Source organism: Oncorhynchus nerka, linkage group LG2 (genome assembly GCF_034236695.1).
Source record: "Oncorhynchus nerka isolate Pitt River linkage group LG2, Oner_Uvic_2.0, whole genome shotgun sequence".
Lineage (NCBI taxonomy): Eukaryota > Metazoa > Chordata > Actinopteri > Salmoniformes > Salmonidae > Oncorhynchus > Oncorhynchus nerka.
In genome coordinates, this window is record NC_088397.1 from 50,402,412 (window position 1) to 50,423,131 (window position 20,720).

General features: G+C 42.0%; 1 protein-coding gene across 1 annotated transcript in view; it reads left to right on the forward strand.

The window, feature by feature from the left end:
- Positions 1-12,721, forward strand: part of LOC115137069 (RING1 and YY1-binding protein B-like) — a 39,065-nt gene extending 26,344 nt beyond the window's left edge. Inside the window, exons 3-5 of the mRNA XM_029673101.2 lie at positions 4,637-5,380; positions 9,826-9,909; positions 10,850-12,721. Of these exons, the coding sequence (XP_029528961.1) occupies positions 4,637-5,380; positions 9,826-9,909; positions 10,850-11,099 (1,078 nt within the window). The 3' untranslated portion in view covers positions 11,100-12,721. The remainder of the gene's footprint in view (positions 1-4,636; positions 5,381-9,825; positions 9,910-10,849) is intronic.
- Positions 12,722-20,720: the final 7,999 nt, after the last annotated feature.

Consider the following 20,720-nt stretch of genomic DNA (forward strand, 5'->3'; position numbering starts at 1 on the left):
AATGTCTTGAGCAGCACGAGTCAGCACCTCATTGGTATTCTAGTCAACAGGTAGGCTACATTTTCTAGGAGCCAGACAGAGCTTGTTTATCAGTTCAGTCTGAGGCTCAGGCAGGTGGATCAGAAAGCATGAAAGTGCCCATCTGCCCTCAAACCCGCAGAGAGTTTCTTTAAACATGACACACTCTGAACAGCTAGACAATAAACAGGACCTCTTGGCAATGCAGTAGATGAGATGTGGAGGCTATGCCATAGTTGGATTGTGCGTCCTGAGTAGCTTTCAAACCATTCACCTCTCAGACGTGGTTGAGTGTATATGTGTGTGTGGTATATATACTCTGGTATTTTTCACTGATCTGGCCCAGTCCAGTGATGTGATTATCTGTGCTGGTGCGAGCCAAATCTAGGCTAACCTTGTGTCTGTGGCACTCTATTCTCTTGCTCTCTCTCGCTCTGCCTGCCCCTGAGACCCCCCACTGCTGCCAGCTGTTGTCCATTAGGGAGGCAGGCGGGACACGCAGCACTCACTCTTCACATCTTAGACTTCGAACTGTGTGTGTGTGTGGTGCGACACTTGGGGTTGATATTGGGACTTAAAATCTGTTATAAAACGGGTTGTATGGATGCTGATTGGTTGCTAGCAGGAAGTTTTTCACCACAAGCCCCGGGTAATGCCTGTTAACAGTTCCACTGTCCCACAGCCCAGCCAGGCAAATCATAAACTTAATCTCCCCTGGAAAAATGTGTCTAGACATTATTTCCCTATGCGTCTAGGTTAGCATATGCATTTCAACAGTTGGGATTAGTCTAAACTAGAGGTCGACCGATTGTGGTTTTTCAACACCGATACCGATTATTGGAGGACCAAAATCGGGCAATTTGTATTTATTTATATGTAATAATGACAATTACAAGAATACAGAATGAACAATGAACACTTGTATATTTTAACTTAATATAATACATAAATAAAATATGTAGTCTCAAATAAATAATGAAACATGTTTAAATAATGCAAAAACAAAGTGTTGGAGAAGAAAGTAAAAGTGCAATGTGCCATGTAAAAATGCTAACGTTTAAGTTTCTTGCTCAGAACATGATAACATTTATGAAAGCGGTGGTTCCTTTTTAACATGAGTCTTCAATATTCCCAGTTAAGAAGTTTTAGGTCCTAACCGGCTTGCCAAAACGACAGTTTGTTAACAATAAATTTGTGCAGTTGCCCAGAACAACCGCAAAGGACCTTGTGAAGATGCTGGTGGAAACAGGCACAAAAGTATCTATATACAGTGGGGCAAAAAAGTGTTTAGTCAGCCACCAATTGTGCAAGTTCTCCCACTTGAAAAGATGAGAGGCCTGTAATTTTCATCATAGGTACACTTCAACTATGACCGACAAAATGAGAGAAAAAAATCCAGAAAATCACAGTACGATTAAAAAAAAAATAATTCAAATTATGGTGGAAAAAAACTTTTGTTATTGACCAAATACTTAATCTCAATACTTTGTTATATACCCTTTGTTGGCAATGATAAGAGGTCAAACATTTTCTGTAAGTCTTCACAAGGTTTTCACACACTGTTGCTGGTATTTTGGCCCATTTCTCCATGCAGATCTCCTCTAGAGCAGTGATGTTTTGGGGCTGTTGCTGGGCAACACGGACTTTCAACTCCCTCCAAAGATTTTCTATGGGGTTGAGATCTGAAGACTGGCTAGGCCACTTCAGGACATTAAAGTGCTTCTTACGAAGCCACTCCTTCGTTGCCCGGGCGGTGTGTTTGGGATCATTGTCATGCTGAAAGACTCAGCCATGTTTCATCTTCAATGCCCTTGCTCATGGAAGGAGATTTTCACTCAAAATCTCACAATACATGGCCCCATTCATTCTTTCCTTTACACGGATCAGTCGTCCTGGTCCCTTTGCAGAAAAACAGTTCCAAAGCATGATGTTTCCACCCCCAATTCTTCACAGTAGGTATGGTGTTCTTTGGATGCAACTCAGCATTCTTTGTCCTCCAAACACGACGAGTTGAGTTTTTACCAAAAAGTTATATTTTGGTTTTATCTGATCATATGACATTCTCCCAATCTTCTTCTGGATCATTCAAATGCTCTCTAGCAAACTTCAGACGGGCCTGGACATGTACTGGCTTAAGCAGGGGGACACGTCTGGCACTGCAGGATTTGAGTCCCTGGCGGCGTAGTGTGTTACTGATGGTAGGCTTTGTTACTTTGGTCCCAGCTCTCTGCAGGTCATTCACTAGGTTCCCCCCCGTGGGGTTCTGGGATTTTTGCTCACTGTTCTTGTGATCATTTTTTGACCCCACGGGGCGTGGAGCCCCAGATCGAGGGAGATTATCAGTGGTCTTATATGTCTTCCATTTCCTAATAATTGCTCCCACAGTTGATTTCTTCAAACCAAGCTGCTTACCTATTGCGGATTCAGTCTTCCCAGCCTGGTGCAGGTCTACAATTTTGTTTCTGGTGTCCTATGACAGCTCTTTGGTCTTGGCCATAGTGGAGTTTGGAGTGTGACTGTTTGAGGTTGTGGACAGGTGTCTTTTATACTGATAACAAGTTCAAACAGGTGCTATTAATACAGGTAACGAGTGGAGGACAGAGGAACCTCATAAAGAAGAAGTTACAGGTCTGTGAGAGCCAAAAATCTTGCTTGTTTGTAGGTGACCAAATACTTATTTTCCACCATAAATTGCAAATAATTTCATTAAAAATCCTACAATGTGATTTTCTGGATTTTTTTTCTCTCATTTTGTCTGTCATAGTTGAAGTGTACCTATGATGAAAATTACAGGCCTCTCATCTTTTTAAGTGGGAGAACTTGCACAATTGGTGGCTGACTAAATACTTTTTTGCCCCACTGTACACAGTAAAACGAGTCCTATATCGACATATCCTGAAAAGCCGCTAAGCAAAGAAGCCACTGCTCCAAAACCGCCATAAAAAGCTTTGCTGCAGGAGGGACTGGTGCACTTAACAAAATAGATGGCAGGAAAATGATGTGGATATATTGAAGCAACTTCTCAAGACATCAGTCAGAAAGTTAAAGCTTGGTCGCAAATGGGTCTTCCAAATGCACAATGACCCCAAGCACACTTCCAAAGTTGTGTCCAAATGGCTTATGGACAACAGTCATGGTATTGGAGTGGCCATCACAAAGCCCTGACCTCAATCCCATAGAAAATTTGTGGGCAGAACTGAAAAAGCATGTGCGAGCAAGGAGGCCTACAAACCTGACATGGTTACACCAGCTCTGTCAGAAGGAATGGGCCAAAATTCACCCAACTTATTGTGGGAACTTGTGGAAGGCTACTTGAAATGTTTGACCCAAGTTAAACAATGTAAAGGCAATGCTACCAAATACTAATTGAGTGTATGTAAACTTCTGACCCACTGGGAATGTGATGAAATACATAAAAGCTGAAATAAATCATTCTGTCTACTATTATTCTGACATTTCACATTCTTAAAATAACGTGGTGATCCTAACTGACCTAAGACGGGGAATTTTTACCAGGAGTAAATGTCAGGAATTGTGAAACTGAGTTTGAATGAATTTGGCTAAGGGGTATGTAAACTTCTGACTTCATCTGTATGTAAGTGTTAATGCTAGCCTATTACTTAACTTGGGTCCTTGCATTCACAATGTCCTTTTGATGCTGCACTTGCGTAACAGGTGGTCAGCCTTCCACGCAGTCTCCTCGTGGATTGCAATATAATCGGCGACCAAAAAGGCTGATTAACCGATTTGTTAAATATTTGAATGAAAACATGTCATCTTTAGACAAATATGTTAGTAACTGTTTTATAAAAGCAATAACCCGGGAATTATTGTTAATATCACCCTCCAAAGGGCTGTTTCCCTGGCCCTCTGCTTCATGTCGGACTAAGAACAGCCCCTAGTCGGGAGTTATTCACACGATAATCCTCGCATTCTCATTCAGTTGCCTAAGTGTTTGGTTTTTTCCCCTCCATGAAGTACCTCTTCTAACCTCTCAGGATGAAGAGTGATGAGCTCCCAATGAGCCCTTTATCCTAGATCTTTTTATTCATCCACCAAGGCACTCATTTGTGTCCACCTCTCACTCACAACGCATTTGCCTGCTGAACGAGAATGGTTTGGCTCAAAGAGAATAGGCTAGGTGTGCCTGTGTGTGAGTGACGACAGAGAGCCACAGTGACTTCTTTCTGCTCTGGTGGGCTAGCCAGCTAGTAAGTGAGCGGCTGCACGTCTCTGTGTATCCCAGTCTGTGACAAATGGGGCCAACGCTGCAGTAATCAGATTAGAGGACGTAAATGACATGCTGCAACTGTCCCACCTTGTGATCCCCACATTCATTTTATTATAGCACTGAGCTAGTGAGATTACTCTTCAAACAGACCAGCCCGACCAAGAGCTGTCACTTGCATCCAGTCAGCCAGCCGTGTGTGTACATTAACCCTTTCACTCCAGAGGCACTGTGACTCAATCCAGCAAACTCCTTATAAGATGATGCAGAGAGGGTGTGTGTGTTGCTATGTGGTCAGGCAGGGGCTGCTCATGGTCATCATGTCCAGAGAAAGCTGAGCCTGGAGTCTCTGCTGCCTGCTAATCCCTATTTGTGCCCTGGCCTCTACAGGAAACCCAGGATCAACTCCCAGCTGGTGGCCCAGCAGGTGGCTCAACAGTACGCAATGCCTCCCCCGCCCAAGAAGGAGAGGAAGGAGAGGCCTGAGAGGGAGCATGGCCCGGACGGGGAGCTCTTGGACGGGGAGGGGGAGCACCCCGAGGGAGAGCTTCTGGAGAGAGTGAAGCCAGAAGTAGAAGGAGAACCTCCCCTGGATAAAGACGAGAGCAATAAGGAGAAGCCGGAAAACGACCAAGCAGAAAAGCCAGAGCAAGAGGAGGAGAAAGAAAAAGGGAAAGAGATCAGCCTAGCCAGGCTCATCGCCAAGAAACCCAGCATCAAAGAGATCAGCCTAGCCGGGCCTATAGCCAAGAAACCCAGCATCAAAGAGAGCAGCCTAGCCGGGCCCATCGCCAAGAAACCCAGCATTAAAGAGAGCAGCCCAGCCGGCCCCATTGCCAAGAAACCCAGCATAAAAGAGAGCAGCCCAGCCGGCCCCATTGCCAAGAAACCCAGCATAAAAGAGAGCAGCCCAGCCGGGCCCATCGCCAAGAAACCCAGCATCAAAGAGAGCAGCCCAGCCAGCCCCATCGCCAAGAAACCCAGCATCAAAGAGAGCAGCCCAGCCAGGCCTATCGCCAAGAAACCCAGCATCAAAGAGAGCAGCCCAGCCAGGCCCATTGCCAAGAAACCCAGCATCAAAGAGAGCAGCCCAGCCAGGCCCGTTGCCAAGAAACCCAGCATCAAAAAGATCAGGTCAGTGTGTGTTTATAAAGGAGTAAGATGTCTGTTCATTGTCTGTGTAAGCATCTTTCCTCTCCAGACATGAACTTTACTAATATACTCCTCTGTGGTCAGACCATCAAATAAGCTGAAGGAGACATTACATTACTCTTACTGAATTTCCACGTGGGTGAGGATATTGGAAATTTAATCCAAGCCTATTGGATGATAACTTGTTTTTAACTAGGACAGAGGAATTTATAACATAGGTACAGCAAATCCGCTTATTGTATGGGCCACTTTTAAATGTCTTTAGAGCCCATGCAATTCAGTACTCCTTTCTAAAACAAAAGCAATTTAGGTCAAAGGCATCCATACTAACAAAGGAAATTGAAGGTCTAACAGAACAGATAGATGGCAATGAAAACTGTACCATAGAGGCTCAGAATAAGTTGGAGGAAAAAGAAATGGAGGAACTTATTCAACAAAGATCAAGTGTAATATATTAATAATAATAATAATAATAAAGCAAACTGAATGGAATATGGGGGAAAATGCACCAAATTATTTTTTAATCTTCAACATAGAAATGCTCCCAAAAATAATTTACTGAAACTTGTTACAAATGACGGAGTCACCAATGATTCACAAAATGATATTTTGGAAGAGGAAGCAAAGTACTTTAAAGCATGTGTTTTCATTTGTCTCCTTCAGCGCCTTTTAACCGAAGCTAATTGTATGGACATTTTTTCTATTAATAACTTTAAATGAACAGCCATACAGAAAGACTCATGTGAAGGTGAAATTATAGAGAAGGAACTTCTTGATGCAATTAAAGCCTTTAACTGGGATAACTCCAGGGCTGGATGGCATATACCATTTTTGATATACTCAGAGGACCGTTATTAGCATGTTTTAACCACTCCTATGTAAATGGTAGATTATCAGACACTCAACAAGGTCTGATTTCATTATTACTGAAACAGGATACAAGTGGGAAATATAAAAATCCAGTCCTTTAAAAAAAAAAAAAAAAATTGGAGGCATCTTACACTTTATTGATTTATTGTCAGACATTATTTATTCTAATCAGACAGGTTTTTTAATGTATTTTTTACATTGGAGATAATATAAGGCAAGTACTGGAAACACTATGAAAAATCTGGGAAACCAGGCCTGCTATTCATAGCTGACTTTGAAAAGGCTTTTGATAAAGTATGACTGGAGTTTTTAGAGAAATGCCTGGAACATTTCCATTTTGGAGAATCTCTTATAAAATGGGTTAAAATCGTGTATAGTAACCCTAGGTGTAAAATAGTAAATGATGGCTACTTAGAAAGTTTTAAACTGTCAATAGGAGTAAAACAAGGTTGTCCACTATCAGCATATCTATTTATTATGGCCATCGAAATGTTAGCTATTAAAATCAGATCCAACAATAATATCAAGTGAATAGAAATACAGGGCTGAAAAACAAAGGTGTCATTGTACGCTGATGATTCATGTTTTTTTAAGATCCACAACTTGGATCACTCTGACGTTTTCAAAGCTGCAAAGATATTATCTTTGAGTGCCCCAGAACTGATCTTACAGGCGAAACCAAGATGCAACTTCAACCAGGAAATGAGCAGGATTTGAGGCTCTGTTTTCCATTGTCTCCTTATATGGCTGTGAATATGCTGTGAACGAGCGTATGCGCTCTGCCGTTCCTCCAAGATGTCTGCAGCATTGTGACGTATTTGTAGGCATATCATTGGAAGATTGGCCATAAGAGACTACATTTGCCAGGGGCCCGTCCGGTGTCCTTTGTCTACGTTGGTGCGTAACTCTCAGTGGCAAAAAATTTACCATGCGATATAGACAGCGAAGTATCGTTCCTGGAAGTGTGCATCATTGAAGAGATATGTGAAAAACACCTTGAGGATTGGTTCTAAACAACGTTTGCCATGTTTCAGTCGATATTATGGAGTTAATTTGGAAAAGAGTTTGGCGTTTGGATAACTGAATTTTCGTTTTTTTTGGTAGCCAAAATTGACGCACCAAACGGACCGATTTCTCCTGCACAAAAAAATCTTTCAGGAAAAACTGAACATTGCTATCTGAGTCTCCTCATTGAAAACATCCGAAGTTCTTCAAAGGTAAAAGATTTATTTGAATGTTTTTGCTGGTTTTTGTGAAAATGTTTCCTGCTGATGCTAATGCTAAATGCTACGCTAGTTATCAGTACTGTTACACAAATGCTAGTTTGCTATGCTTGAGAAGCATATTTTTGAAAATATGAGATGACAGTGTTGTTAACAAAAGGCTAAGCTTGAGAGTTAGCATATTAATTTCATTTCATTTGCGATTTTCATGAATAGTTAACGTTGCGTTATGGTATTGAGCTTGAGGCTATGATTACGCTACCGGATCCGGCATGGCTCCACGTAAGAAGTTAAGGGGGCTGAATAATTTTGCACGCCCAATTTTTCAGTTTTTGATTTGTTAAAAAAGTTTGAAATATCCAATAAATGTCGTTCCACTTCATGATTGTGTCCCACTTGTTGTTGATTCTTCACAAAAAAATACAGTTTTATATCTTTATGTTTGAAGCCTGAAATGTGGCAAAAGGTCGCAAAGTTCAAGGGGGCCGAATACTTTCGCAAGGCACTGTATATGTGCGATACAACCTTCCCAGCTCTGCAGATTTTACTGCGAAGAGGCAGAATCATTAGATCATTTGTTTTGGTACTATCCATATGTAGCTTGTTTTTGGTCACAGGTCCAGCAATAGCTGAAGATTTGCAACATTTACCTGAAACTAACCCTGCAGATAACACTACTGGGCGATCTGAAAAGTTAATAGTCAATCGATCAATAATATAATAATAATTTTTGCAAAAATGTTTATTTACAATTTACAATCTGTAGAAACAATGAAAATAGAAAGGGTCAGAACTTTTGAAACAGCACAGTTGAAAAATATATGGCAAATAGAATCCAATATGGATGGTGTTAAGAGATAAATTGGAGGGGTTGAATGGAGCTGAAGGTTGGGACTAATAACAAGATAACTAATGTAAAACATACTGTGCCCATAACATGTACAGTGGGGCAAAAAAGTATTTAGTCAGCCACCAATTGTGCAAGTTCTCCCACTTAAAGATGAGAGAGGCCTGTAATTTTCATCATAGGCGCACTTCAACTATGACAGACAAAATTAGAAGAAAAAAAAATCCATTAAAATCACATTGTAGGATTTTTAATGAATTTCTTTGCAAATTATGGTGGAAAATAAGTATTTGGTCACCTACAAACAAGCAAGATTTCTAGCTCTCACAGACCGGTAACTTCTTCTTTAAGAGGCTCCTGGGGAAATTATGTCCCAGATGTGCTCAATTGGATTCAGGTCTGGGGAACGGGCGGGCCAGTCCATAGCATCAATGCCTTCCTCTTGCAGGAACTGCTGACACACTCCAGCCACATGAGGTCTAGTATTGTCTTGCATTAGGAGGAACCCAGGGCCAACCGCACCAGCATATGGTCTCACAAGGGGTCTGAGGATCTCATCTCGGTACCTAATGGCAGTCAGGCTACCTCTGGCGAGCACATGGAGGCCCCCCCAAAGAAATGACACCCCACACCATGACTGACCCACCGCCAAACCGGTCATGCTGGAGGATGTTGCAGGCAGCAGAACGTTCTCCACGGCGTCTCCAGACTCTGTCACGTCTGTCACATGTGCTCAGTGTGAACCTGCTTTCATCTGTGAAGAGGGCACAGGGCGCCAGTGGCGAATTTGCCCATCTTGGTGTTCTCTGGCAAATGCCAAACGTCCTGCACGGTGTTGAGCTGTAAGCACAACCCCTACCTGTGGACGTCGGGCCCTCATACCACCTTCATGGAGTCACTTTCTGACCGTTTGAGCAGACACATGCACATTTGTGGCCTGCTGGAGGTAATTTTGCAGGGCTCTGGCAGTGCTCCTCCTTGCACAAAGGCGGAGGTAGCGGTCCTGCTGCTGGGTTGTTGGCCTCCTCCACGTCTCCTGATGTACTGGCCTCTCTCCTGGTAGCGCCTCCATGCTCTAGACACTACGCTGACAGCCACAGCTCGCATTGATGTGCCATCCTGGATGAGCTGCACTACCTGAGCCACTTGTGTGGTGGGTTGTAGACTCCGTATCATGCTACCACTAGAGTGAAAGCATCGCCAGCATTCAAAAGTGACCAAAACATCAGCCAGGAAGCTGTTACCACCTGCAGAACCACTCCTTTATTGGGGGTGTCTTGCTAATTGCCTATAATTTCCACCTGTTGTCTATTCCATTTGCACAACAGCATGTGAAATTTATTGTCAATCAGTGTTGCTTCCTAAGTGGACAGTTTGATTTCACAGAAGTGTGATTGACTTGGAGTTACATTGTGTTGTTTAAGTGTTCCCTTTATTGTTTTGAGCAGTGTATATAATATACTCCTGTGTTTTCTGTTTCTTTGCAGACCCAAGACAGACGTTCATCAGAGCTTACCCAGCATACAGTCTGGGGAGTCAACAACCAAGATCAACAACTCTCACATCTCCAGGTGGGTGATTCTCCTCTTACAGATGTCTTCCACTACTAGTACTGACCTTATCTTCCAGTTGGACATTGTGAGAACCTGTCATGGCACTTTTTTAATTGGAACTCGTACAAGATATTCTAGAAGGGGCCATCAGCAGTTGCTACATGTTCCCATGGATGCTTGAAGAATATAACCTATAAATGTCTCAAACTTGTTTTACTCCAATGTTTGTAAACAAAGTAAATGTGAACAAAAACTATAGTCTCAATACATGGTTAAAACTCATTAAAAAAATATCATGGATCCATAGCTTTGTATATGAGTTTGTGCTTACATTTCTCCAACCCCATCTCTCAGCTTTTTCCCGAAATGGAGGTGGGGAGAACACTGTTATTGTTTCAACTGCTGATTGCCGCTTTAAAGGGACACTTCGGAATTTTGCCAATTACCTACTTTATCTACTTCCCCAGAGTCAGATGAACTCATGGATACCATTTGTTTTGTCTATGCATCCAGTATGAAGGAAGTTAGAGGTAGTGGGCCAATGCTAACTGGCGTTAGCGCAATGACTGGAAGTCTAGGGGAGCATGCTAGCTGTTACCATATACTTCCAGGCATTGCACTAATGCTAGTAAGCAATTGTGCTAACACTAGTTAGCTACTTTCTTCGCACTGCACACTGAGACACAAAAATGGTATCCACTAATTCATTTGACTCTGGGTATGTAGAAAAGGACTTCATTGTCAAAATCCCAAAATCAAACTCAAGTGATTCATAAATGCTATTTCATGTTCTACTCTCTCTTTCTCCCTCTTACTCAAGTTGGACTTGTAGTATACATTGAAATGAGCGGTTGGGTCTAACCACCCACACTGTACTACACACCTTAATGTGGTTGTATCTTAGTAAGGCAGTTTTATCAATGTAATCCTAACCCTGTGTTTCCCTCCTGCTGACCAGGCCCAAACTGAAGAACATTGACCGGAGCACCGCTCAGCAGCTAGCCATAACGGTGGGGAACGTGACGGTCATCATAACGGACTTTAAGGAGAAGACCCGCTCCTCGTCCACATCCTCGTCCACCGTGACGTCCAGCTCGGGCTCCGAGCAGCGGCACCAGAGCTCTGGCTCCGAGAGCATGGACAAGAGCTCGTCTCGCGCCTCCACCCCCAAAGGAGAGCTCTCTGTGGGGCACGACGAGTCCTTCTGAGCCCTCCAGTCCAGGTGCTCCGTGATGACTCTGTGGATGGGATCCCTTAGGGGGAGATATTTCACCTTCCTTCCTCCTGCCTCCGCCTTCCTTCCATCACCGTCCCAGGATGCTGAGAGAGCTAGTTGATTGGAGCAGTCTGCCTTCTGATTGGAGCAGCCCATGGCATACGCCTAATGGAGAAACGTCCAATCATGGGTACACGTTGAGCATGGCCCAGGCGGGAGAGTGGGGCTGATGGGAATAGCGCCCCCACTGGTGGCATCCTGACACTTGTATGTATTGTTTGATATTTGTACGTGGATGTGCGGCCGACATTTTGTTTTTGTGTAAAGAAATGATCTGCTGTACACAATAACCACCACCATTTTAGCAACTCTGAAACATGACCCTTATTTATTACTTGTTGCACCCTTATACTTTGAGAGACTTTTCTTTTGTTGAGGCTTTGCTGTGTAGTTGTACCCCATCTCTCACTTTGACACTTGTTTTGATGGTTGAACTGGTAGGATGGGACAAGACACTTGAGACCACAACACACTGGTGCTACATCGATACACTGTGAAACAGTTTCCAACGTGGGACTGTCATTCACACGATCCAACAAAAGTTTTAATAACCCAGAAATTCTCTCTTGCTCTCTTTCTCTCTGCCTCTTTCGCATACTCTCTCTCACTCTCTTACACTCGTGTCTGATTTTAGTTTGAACCTCCATGTGGTCTTTCAGGTTGATGTGTAGAGGTGAATGTGCAGCATATAAAGGTCACCTGCTTTGTTTTGATTTGAAGGGCCTACAATGTCAACTCAACACACACCCAAACCTTTGTCTATCATTTAGTCTGATAGATGCTATATATCTTATACAGTCTGTGTCTCCTGTCCTTAACTCTATAGTGTAGGCTATTGTGAAAAACACTAAAGTTGTTGATGTTTTTGCATTCCGTCGCTTTAATATTGGGTAGCCAGTTGAGGAAAGGTGTGGTACCTTTTTTTTTTTTTTTTCTGTAATGACTGAAGGAAAGGTCAAGTTCAGATCCACCTGTCAAGACCACAGTTTGAACTGTAATATAGTGATGCCATATACCGTTTATGATATCCAACTGATGCTAAGGGACTTCAGGTTTTTAGAAGTCTTAGCGAACGTTTACTAATGTATTTTTTTTTAATGCTCTGGTTTACAAAGTTGTGATTTTTCCGGTTTATTTAGTGCAAAGGCCTGGACAGTTCGTGACAATTTGAGAATTGATTTGAGTGACTTTTTCTGCTAAGATATATTTAAGACTCCAATATGTAGGTTAATTGAAGGCAGACACATTGCAAGTAGATGATATAGCTAATAGAATAATATTGCATTTTTGTTTTGCATTTTCAAAGCAGTAAACACTTACCTAAATAACCAATTAAATGGTTCTAATTCTCATTCTCCTTAGATGAAAATAGACCATTTCCTCTAACTGTATTAAATTGTATAAAGAATAAATGTGTATATCTTAGTTTTATTTATTGAAGGACCAAAGGAATTTCATAATGACATGATACATAGACAAATGAATAACAATTTGAGATGCAATTATAAAATGTGTGAAATGAAATACATTTTAAATAAAGACTAATATAATCCATTTAAATGGTGTAATTCTTGTCCATTTTATAAGGAACTTACTTAGATAAACCTGAGAATAAGCAGAACAGAAAATAACCACACTTTAACATTCAATTACAAGTCAGTTTCTCTACTTGGAGAACAATGAAAGGCAATGAAAAGCATTCAATGGGCAGTAAGCTGCAGGGAACTCTGCAGTGTTCAGAAGCTCTTGGAGCCATTTAAAGCCCTGTGCTTTGAGCCTCTGCTCCACTGTCCGCTGAACAGTATCTCCCCCTGCAGAGAACCAGTTGGCCGGAGCAGGCCAGTTCAATCTATCCCTATAGACTTCTCTAAAGCAGGTCAGGCAAGGTAGGCATACCCTTTTAACTTACCGTGACCATGATTCCACTGGGCAAGTGTTGTAGTAAAGGCTTTACGATCTATTTAGTGTAGATACGATAATCATATTTGTGTGTTGTGAATAAGCAATGTTCGTTGTCCAATAAGGCCATACAAAGTTGATTTACTGTTTTAACGGATGCCTGCTTCACATTTCTCGACCATATATTATTTTTTTGAACGATTCATTTGATTTATATGTATCAATTCTTTAAAATGATTTGTTGATGAAATTAAAGATCCACTTCACTATTGTTGGGATCTGGTTCAATTGCTGTGAATCAAAATAAGAATTTGAGAATTGTGAGCAGTATTTTTGGGGCTAAAGATGAGTTATAGCCTTCCCTTTTGGATTATGTGGCTACAAAACGTGTTTTGTCGATCAAGTAGAGTTGGGCATTCAATTTATGGAACATTACGACTCAATAGATGCTAGTCAACCTGCAAAGTAAACATTTCTAAGGAAAGATAAATATGGCAACTAGAAAAGGCACATTTCCTGAAAAAAATGTGTACTTGCTTCAGCTGTCTAAAAATCCAATTTGTATGTTAGTGGGAGATGTGAAGAATGTAGAATTCAAGCTAAATAGAAGCTGAAGCTGATCATAATAGGGAGAGTAGGTCCGATTTCTTTAGGAGACTGCTATTTATTTCAGATGGCACATCACTTATTAGTAATGGCTCAACTATGCCTCTGAAAAAATGTACTGTGCCTAAAACTGAATGAACTGTGCCAGGACAGGTTTTCTAGGGTGCTGTCCAGCTTCTGACATGGGGTGGGTGGGTGGGGGCCTGTGACTCATTCCAAAAACCGTTTTACCAAAAGGCTGAAATCTGTTGGTAATGTTGCTAGGTGTTACCAAGGTTGCTTTTTTTCACTCACTCGCCTCAGTTTACTAAAAAATGAAATCCGTTGAAAGTTAAATCAACTTTGTATGGCCTAAGCATCAGTTGTAACTTTTCTGACTCCTCCCTGAGTTTCGTTTTGCTGTTCAGCTGTATGATTATGATATGTAATAATTATCTATTTAAACTCTATATTTTGTGCAAAGATATGGAGTCTCTAGGCTACATTGAATGAGGAAGAAGATCAGATTTACTCAAAGAAAATGCAATGTGAACAGAATTAATGAGGTGTCTGGCTGAGATATGAAGAAAAATATGCTATCGGTCACATTTTTACTGAGAATGTTAACTCTTTGCTTTGTAATGCAATCCAGAAGAAATTGGCTTCAAAAGCCATATTTTCACATGCCTTACCCGCAACCATATTCACATGACTGACTTCTGTGACATTATTATAGAATTGATTCATTGTATGTTAAATTATTGAAAATGGCCATTTGCTGGGTATATAAAACTTTGCTTGTATGTATAATCTGAAATGGTGCAAGAGCAAACTTTATTAGAATGGCATTGTTTTATTTGATATATTTTTCCTTTGTTTCTTTTACGCGCAAGCAGTTCTGTTCTTGTGCGACCAGTAACCTTAATTTACTGTGTAAAGATGGTTACATTTTTTAGCTTTGTTTGTCAGACACCTAAATATAGACTGCTTATTTATTGACTGAGTAACATTAATCTCTTGAATTTCCAATTTAAATGTATTATACAAGGGCAATTCCACCGTAAAAGAGTGATGCTGAGACTCACTTTTTTCACTTTAAAATGTATGTCAAACAAAAACCAGTGATTGCAAAGTTAAACAAACCATATAACTCTATCCATAAGGACTACTTTGAACAATTTCCACTGGAATTTTACAGAACACATTTACATGAAGAACAGTGCCGATCCAAAGTTTGCTAACCGTCATTGTTCTCCCAGACTTTCCCACTGGGCAAAAACTGGTTGAATCAACGTTGTTTCCACATAATTTCAACAAAAACATTCAATGTGATGACGTTGAATCAACGGGGAAACTGGATTTGCAAAAAGTCCAACATAAGGGATTTGTTTTTCATTTTTTCACCCAACTTTATTGACATGGTGAATATTTTATTTCGATTTCACGTTAAATTGATCTTAAGTTGACAACTCAACCAAATGTAAATCAAGACTAGATGTTGAAATGACATCTGCCCAGTGTGTTGCATCTGCACTGCTCTTCAAGTAAATGTGTTTTAAAAATGGTAGGAAATTATTCACAAAGTTGTATGGTTTGTTTAACTTTGCTTTCATTGGTTTTTGTTTGACATACTTTTTAAAGTGTGTCGGCATCACTTATTTATTGTGGAATTGTCAACAAGCTCTTTTCATTTTCCCGTATTACCATGTCTTGTACAATGCTTTTAAAGTTAATGCTCAGTAAAAGTATGTATGGTCAGTATATTAATCCATTTTTTGGTTTAATCTCGTTTGCGTTCTGTTTTCTTTCTTACTACTTGCTCATGTGTCATTGGTCACCCTGTGAGATGGTCACATTACTTCACTAGTGTGGAAATGTATGGAGCGAATTTCAAAGGATCACCGCTTCTTGTCTACTAGCTTATACAATGTTGAATAATACATGTTTCCTGGCATGTGCACGGCTTAACGCTTATAGGCTACCTTATCATTTCCTCCGCTTCAAATAGAAATGTATATTTATGAATTTTGCTTGTAGTTTTTCACAAATAAAATTGTTAAAGTTATCTATTCCTTGGGAATTTAGTTCTCTTTATTTCCCCCTCTGACGGAGCAGTGTCCTGAGCTGTGGCTTCCATGTCTTATCCGTTATCTCTGGCTGCCGTCACAGATCAGCCGTCACGCCAGCCTGGTCGTCTCCCGCACTATCACTCAGACCTGATTGAGATGTCTGAGTGTATGAAGAGGGAGGGAGGTGAGGGGGATTTCCTTCTACACAGTGCAGTGACACGAGACACGGAGGGTCCTTACAGGTAGACACCCCCCAGTCATCTCTGCTGGGGAAATACTTCCTACCCAGTGGCTGGTTAACAGAGCAGCAGGGCAGCAGAGCTCTCTGACAGTAGGATGAGGCGGGGCTCGGGGGCAGAAGCAGCAGCCCTCTGCTGTCTGTCACAACCTGGATGACTGGACACCACAGATGAGTCAAAGACACATGATGATTAGAAGAAGCATTTTGATGCACCTGCTATGACATCTGCTAAACTGTGTACCTGACTAATACACTTTGATTTGAACGCGTTATACTGAAAGGTAACTTGAATTGCTATCCAGTTGCTTGCTATGTCGTCATCTGCTTGCACTATGTTGCAAAACCGGACTCTCAACCGCTCCTCGACAAAATATAATGACCAAGGAAGTATAATTTGACACCTTGTAGAATCATAACACCTTGTTCCTATTCCACCTCTGTTGTTGTGGCTCTAGTCTCAGATTGTGCAGTAGTTCTTGTCGCTCTAGTCTCAGATTGTGCAGTAGTTCTTGTCGCTCTAGTCTCAGATTGTGCAGTAGTTTTTTTGGCTCAGTACAGTCCTTGTAATGTCTTTGGGCTATCCAGTGACAGGGTTTGGCCTTCCCTGCTGCTTAGTCCACTTCCGGACTCTCCCCTAGAGAGAGACGCTCTTCAGAATGACTTCTGCTCCACTCAGGTTCTAACAGATGGCTCTCTTCCACTGGAGACCCCCTCTTCTCCTCCAGCCAAAACTTAACCGCACTGCACTGTGAATGAGTCCATATGGTGAGGAACGATTGTACATTGCGGATAAGAGAGCAGCTTTGATAAAAAAGAGAGAAAAAAGACACCTAATATTGAACAATGTGTTTTAACAGAAGGAGAATGTGTCTTGTTTCTGCAATCTCCCAATATTTTTGTAGTGCCTAATTTATCATTTAGAAGTTATGCCAGATATATTTACTCATTTCACCACAGAGAGTGTCGTCTGCATGATTAGCTTCACATTTCTTAGCTAGCGTGTCAGCTAAACGGAATCCAGAGCACGTGGCAAGGTCAAGCATCATGGTCAAAACATCATTCGAGCAACAGTTTGATTGATTGGGCATGACTACAAACTATTGTCTATGATTTCAATAATCTACCAAATGTTGTTTTGACAGCACACAGCACTTAACTGCTTCCAAACAGAGTCCGTGGTAGGCTAGTCTAAAAGCAAGACCATCCTCTTTGTCTCTATGCAGACCTCACTTCCAAGTTTGTATTTGTCTCCCACCAATTAGTCTAGTGAAAATGTGCAGCTATTTTCTCTATCGTTTCCCAGATTGCCCCATGATCCTAGCATTCTCAACCAGCAAAGTAGATGTTAACATTTTGCAGAATGCATGTGTTATGTGTATGTATTGCAGGTTGGAAATATGGGTATCAGTGTGTATTGAGCAGATAATACAGCAGGAGAGGTAGTAGGTTCCTGGGAGGTGGCCACCACAGGGACCGGACAGCCACCTGCATCTCCTCAGACTGCCAGGCCCTGTATAGAGCTGGAGCTCTCAACCCACTCCATCCTCAGCAGTCAGACCTCTCTCAGAGCCTCTCCACATACTGCACCTTCCAAGAGCTGAAATTAAAGCACTGTGCTTGTTTGAGCACAACTGTTTCTTCATGCCCTGGAATCGCATGAGTGATATCTGCTGCATTTTCTTTCTGTTCCCGGTGGATTCTTCTTTATTTTTACTACAGAATGTTAACGCCTTCACAACTGCAGTGGCTTGGAGCGCAAGTAAAGGTTGTCACTGGACTCCACCCAGATCTACAAGCCCCACATGTCCTTCGAACTCTTAACTGTAACACCTGACAGAACAGATCCCGTGGTCCATTTGATACCTGATGTTGTTTGTTGTCCAGATGCACGCGCAGACAATTCACTTAAGAACATGGAATTGAACTGGTGCTTTATAGAAAGTCTGTTGGGTCCACTGCTTCTTTGAACATGATTAGGTTCTCTGTCTCCAACAAGGGACTCCAGCAAATAGGATACGTTTTGAGGATACGTGCTGAGATATTCCACTGAAAAGTTTTGTGTTGCTTATCATGAATACAAGTCACACCACACTCACGTCTCATTTCTCCACTGCAATCAATGGGGGAAACCAATTTAGTTCGATAGGTAAGAGTCAATACTTCATTGATCTCCGGTCTGTGTGAGTATGCTGTTCATTGACTTACAGCTCAGTGTTCAACACCATAGTGCCTTTCAAGCTCATCACTAAGCTCAGGACCCTGGGACTGAACACCTCCCTCTGCAACCGGATCCTGGACTTCCTGACGGGATGCTTCCTGGTGGTGCGGGTGGGCAACAACACCTCACATGTGCGCGTCCACTCCCCACCTGTACTCCCTGTTCCTGAGGGGGAAGAGGCATTGTCGTGCCGAACGCAAGTCGCTATAGAGGGTAGTACGTGCATCACTGGGGTCGAGCTCCCTTCCATCCAGAACCTCTATACCAGGCCGGCAGTGTCAGAGGAAGTCCCTAAAAATGGTCAAAGATTCCAGCCACCCAAATCTTAAATTGTTCTCTCTGCTTCCGCACAGCAAGCGGTACCGATGCACCAAGTCTGGAACCAAAAGGATCCTGAACAGCTTCTACCCCCAAACTATAAGACTACTAAATAGTTAACCAAATAGCTACCCGGACGATCTGAATTGACAGTTTTTGCACAAACTCTTTTGACTCATCACATGTATTATCTATCCTAATGTTTATTATCTATCCTGTTGCCTAGTCACTTTACCCCTAATTATACCCTTACTTATATGTACATATTTACCTCAATTACCTCGTACCCCTGCACTAGCCTCGGTACTGATACCCTGTATATATCCAAGTTATTGTTACTCATTGTGTATTTATTCCTCGTGCTATTATTTTTCTATATTATTCTCTGCATTGTTGGGAAGGGCCCGTAAGTAAGCAGTTCACTGTTAGTCTACACCTGTTATTTTTCCAGCAGCAACAGCTGAACTGGTGAGAATACCGGATTGCCACCCACTCCTCATGAGTTGACAAAAACACAAATAGCACATTAGGAGCAGACATGATTTGTAATAGACACATAACTACTAACTATATTTCAATTATTGACAATTATTATAGTGCCCGTCTATATGGATAGCACCACATCTTGGTTCAGTCAGAATGATTTTAACACAATCCCCATCTGTCTGCTGAGAAGAAATAATCTCCCAATAAAAGCCCAATGATAAAGGATTTATTGAGCAGCAGCCCCCAGTGCTCATAAACTGGAACTGTAAATCTCTGTTCAAGAACTTGGCTCCTTTTCCCCACCATGTCTGTGGGAGGACACATTTGCTTTTATAGCTGCCACGCATTGTCTTCATATTTGTGCCAGGAACTGACATGAAATGGAGTTTCATTTAGACTTTCCATACTTTCTAGGAAATTGGACAGTCTTGAATCCTCTTTCTTATGCTGACCATATTGTATGATCTTTGCCTGCCATTATTGTGTGCAAAATTACACCTCATGATGACATGAGATAATGAGGATCATTTCATAAAATTTCATATCATTTCATAACATTCACACCTTCTGTGCGTGTGTGTGTGCGTGTGTGTGCGTGTGCGTGCGCCACAAGAGGCTGCTGAGGGGAGAACGGCTCATAATAATATCTGTAACGGAACAAACGGAATGGCATCGAACACGTTTGATGTATTTGATACCATTCCACTCATACTGCTCCAGTCATTACCATTAGCCCGTCCTCCCCAATTAAGGTGCCACAGAACCTCATGTGGTGTCCGTCCGTGCTCATGCGTACGTTCGTGTGTGTGTTTCTTATACATAACGACTGCGCTTAAGGATAGTGTTAACACGAGCAGCCGCGCGGTAAATTATTGATGAACTCTGGCGCCTTGAGAGGCTTGTAAAGCAGACATGCCTGGAGGTCAGAAACCCAGCCTCTGATAGCTATCATGTTTCTATCTGTCCTGTCTGCACCTCAGGGCCTGGCTTCAGCTTCACCTGCTCGCTGGGACCATTTACACGGCCTGACGACCCGATACCCGGCTCTGTCTCTGTCTAAGCTGTTTTACACCACGCTAGCTTAAAACCTTTACCATTGTCTCTTTATACTGAATACTTCCTTGATTGATGTCACGCTGAAATGAATGAGTTAAGAACAAAACCGGGACTAACGATTTCCCCGTGCAATTATCTTACAGCGGCAGTTGTTTCACCCGTTATCAGAGGGTGAAAAAGATTGTGTTGTCTTCATAGGAATTGGCCGACCATTATTGTCAATTATCGTCTTAATTTCCCAGTGTTAAAGGGATTGAACATGTCCTATCCTCTCTCGCTTAATGCAGTGCATTGCTCTATCATTGGGGCTAATTACTACTGAACAAATGGCTGCTCACCGCCTGTCTGATGCAGTGTGTAATCATTCTTGACCTACTCACTGAACTCCAATTATTAAGTATGTGAACTGTATAATGCTCGACATCGCCGGCTTAATAATTAATAGGACTAAATTGCAGTGGATGCACCATCCATTTAAGACTGAGGCCTTAGTCACTGTGGTCACACAGAGGTTGGTTGGTTGCGTTCTCCAACCTGCCTTGTTACTGGATGGACTAGGTCATGTTTTCATGTGTGCACAGGGTGTTTTTCAATGTTGCTGCATTTTGTGCCGTTATTGTACGATCGTGTGGATATAGGGAGAGGTGATGATGCATTGGTCCTGTCTGTTTAAAAGCATGG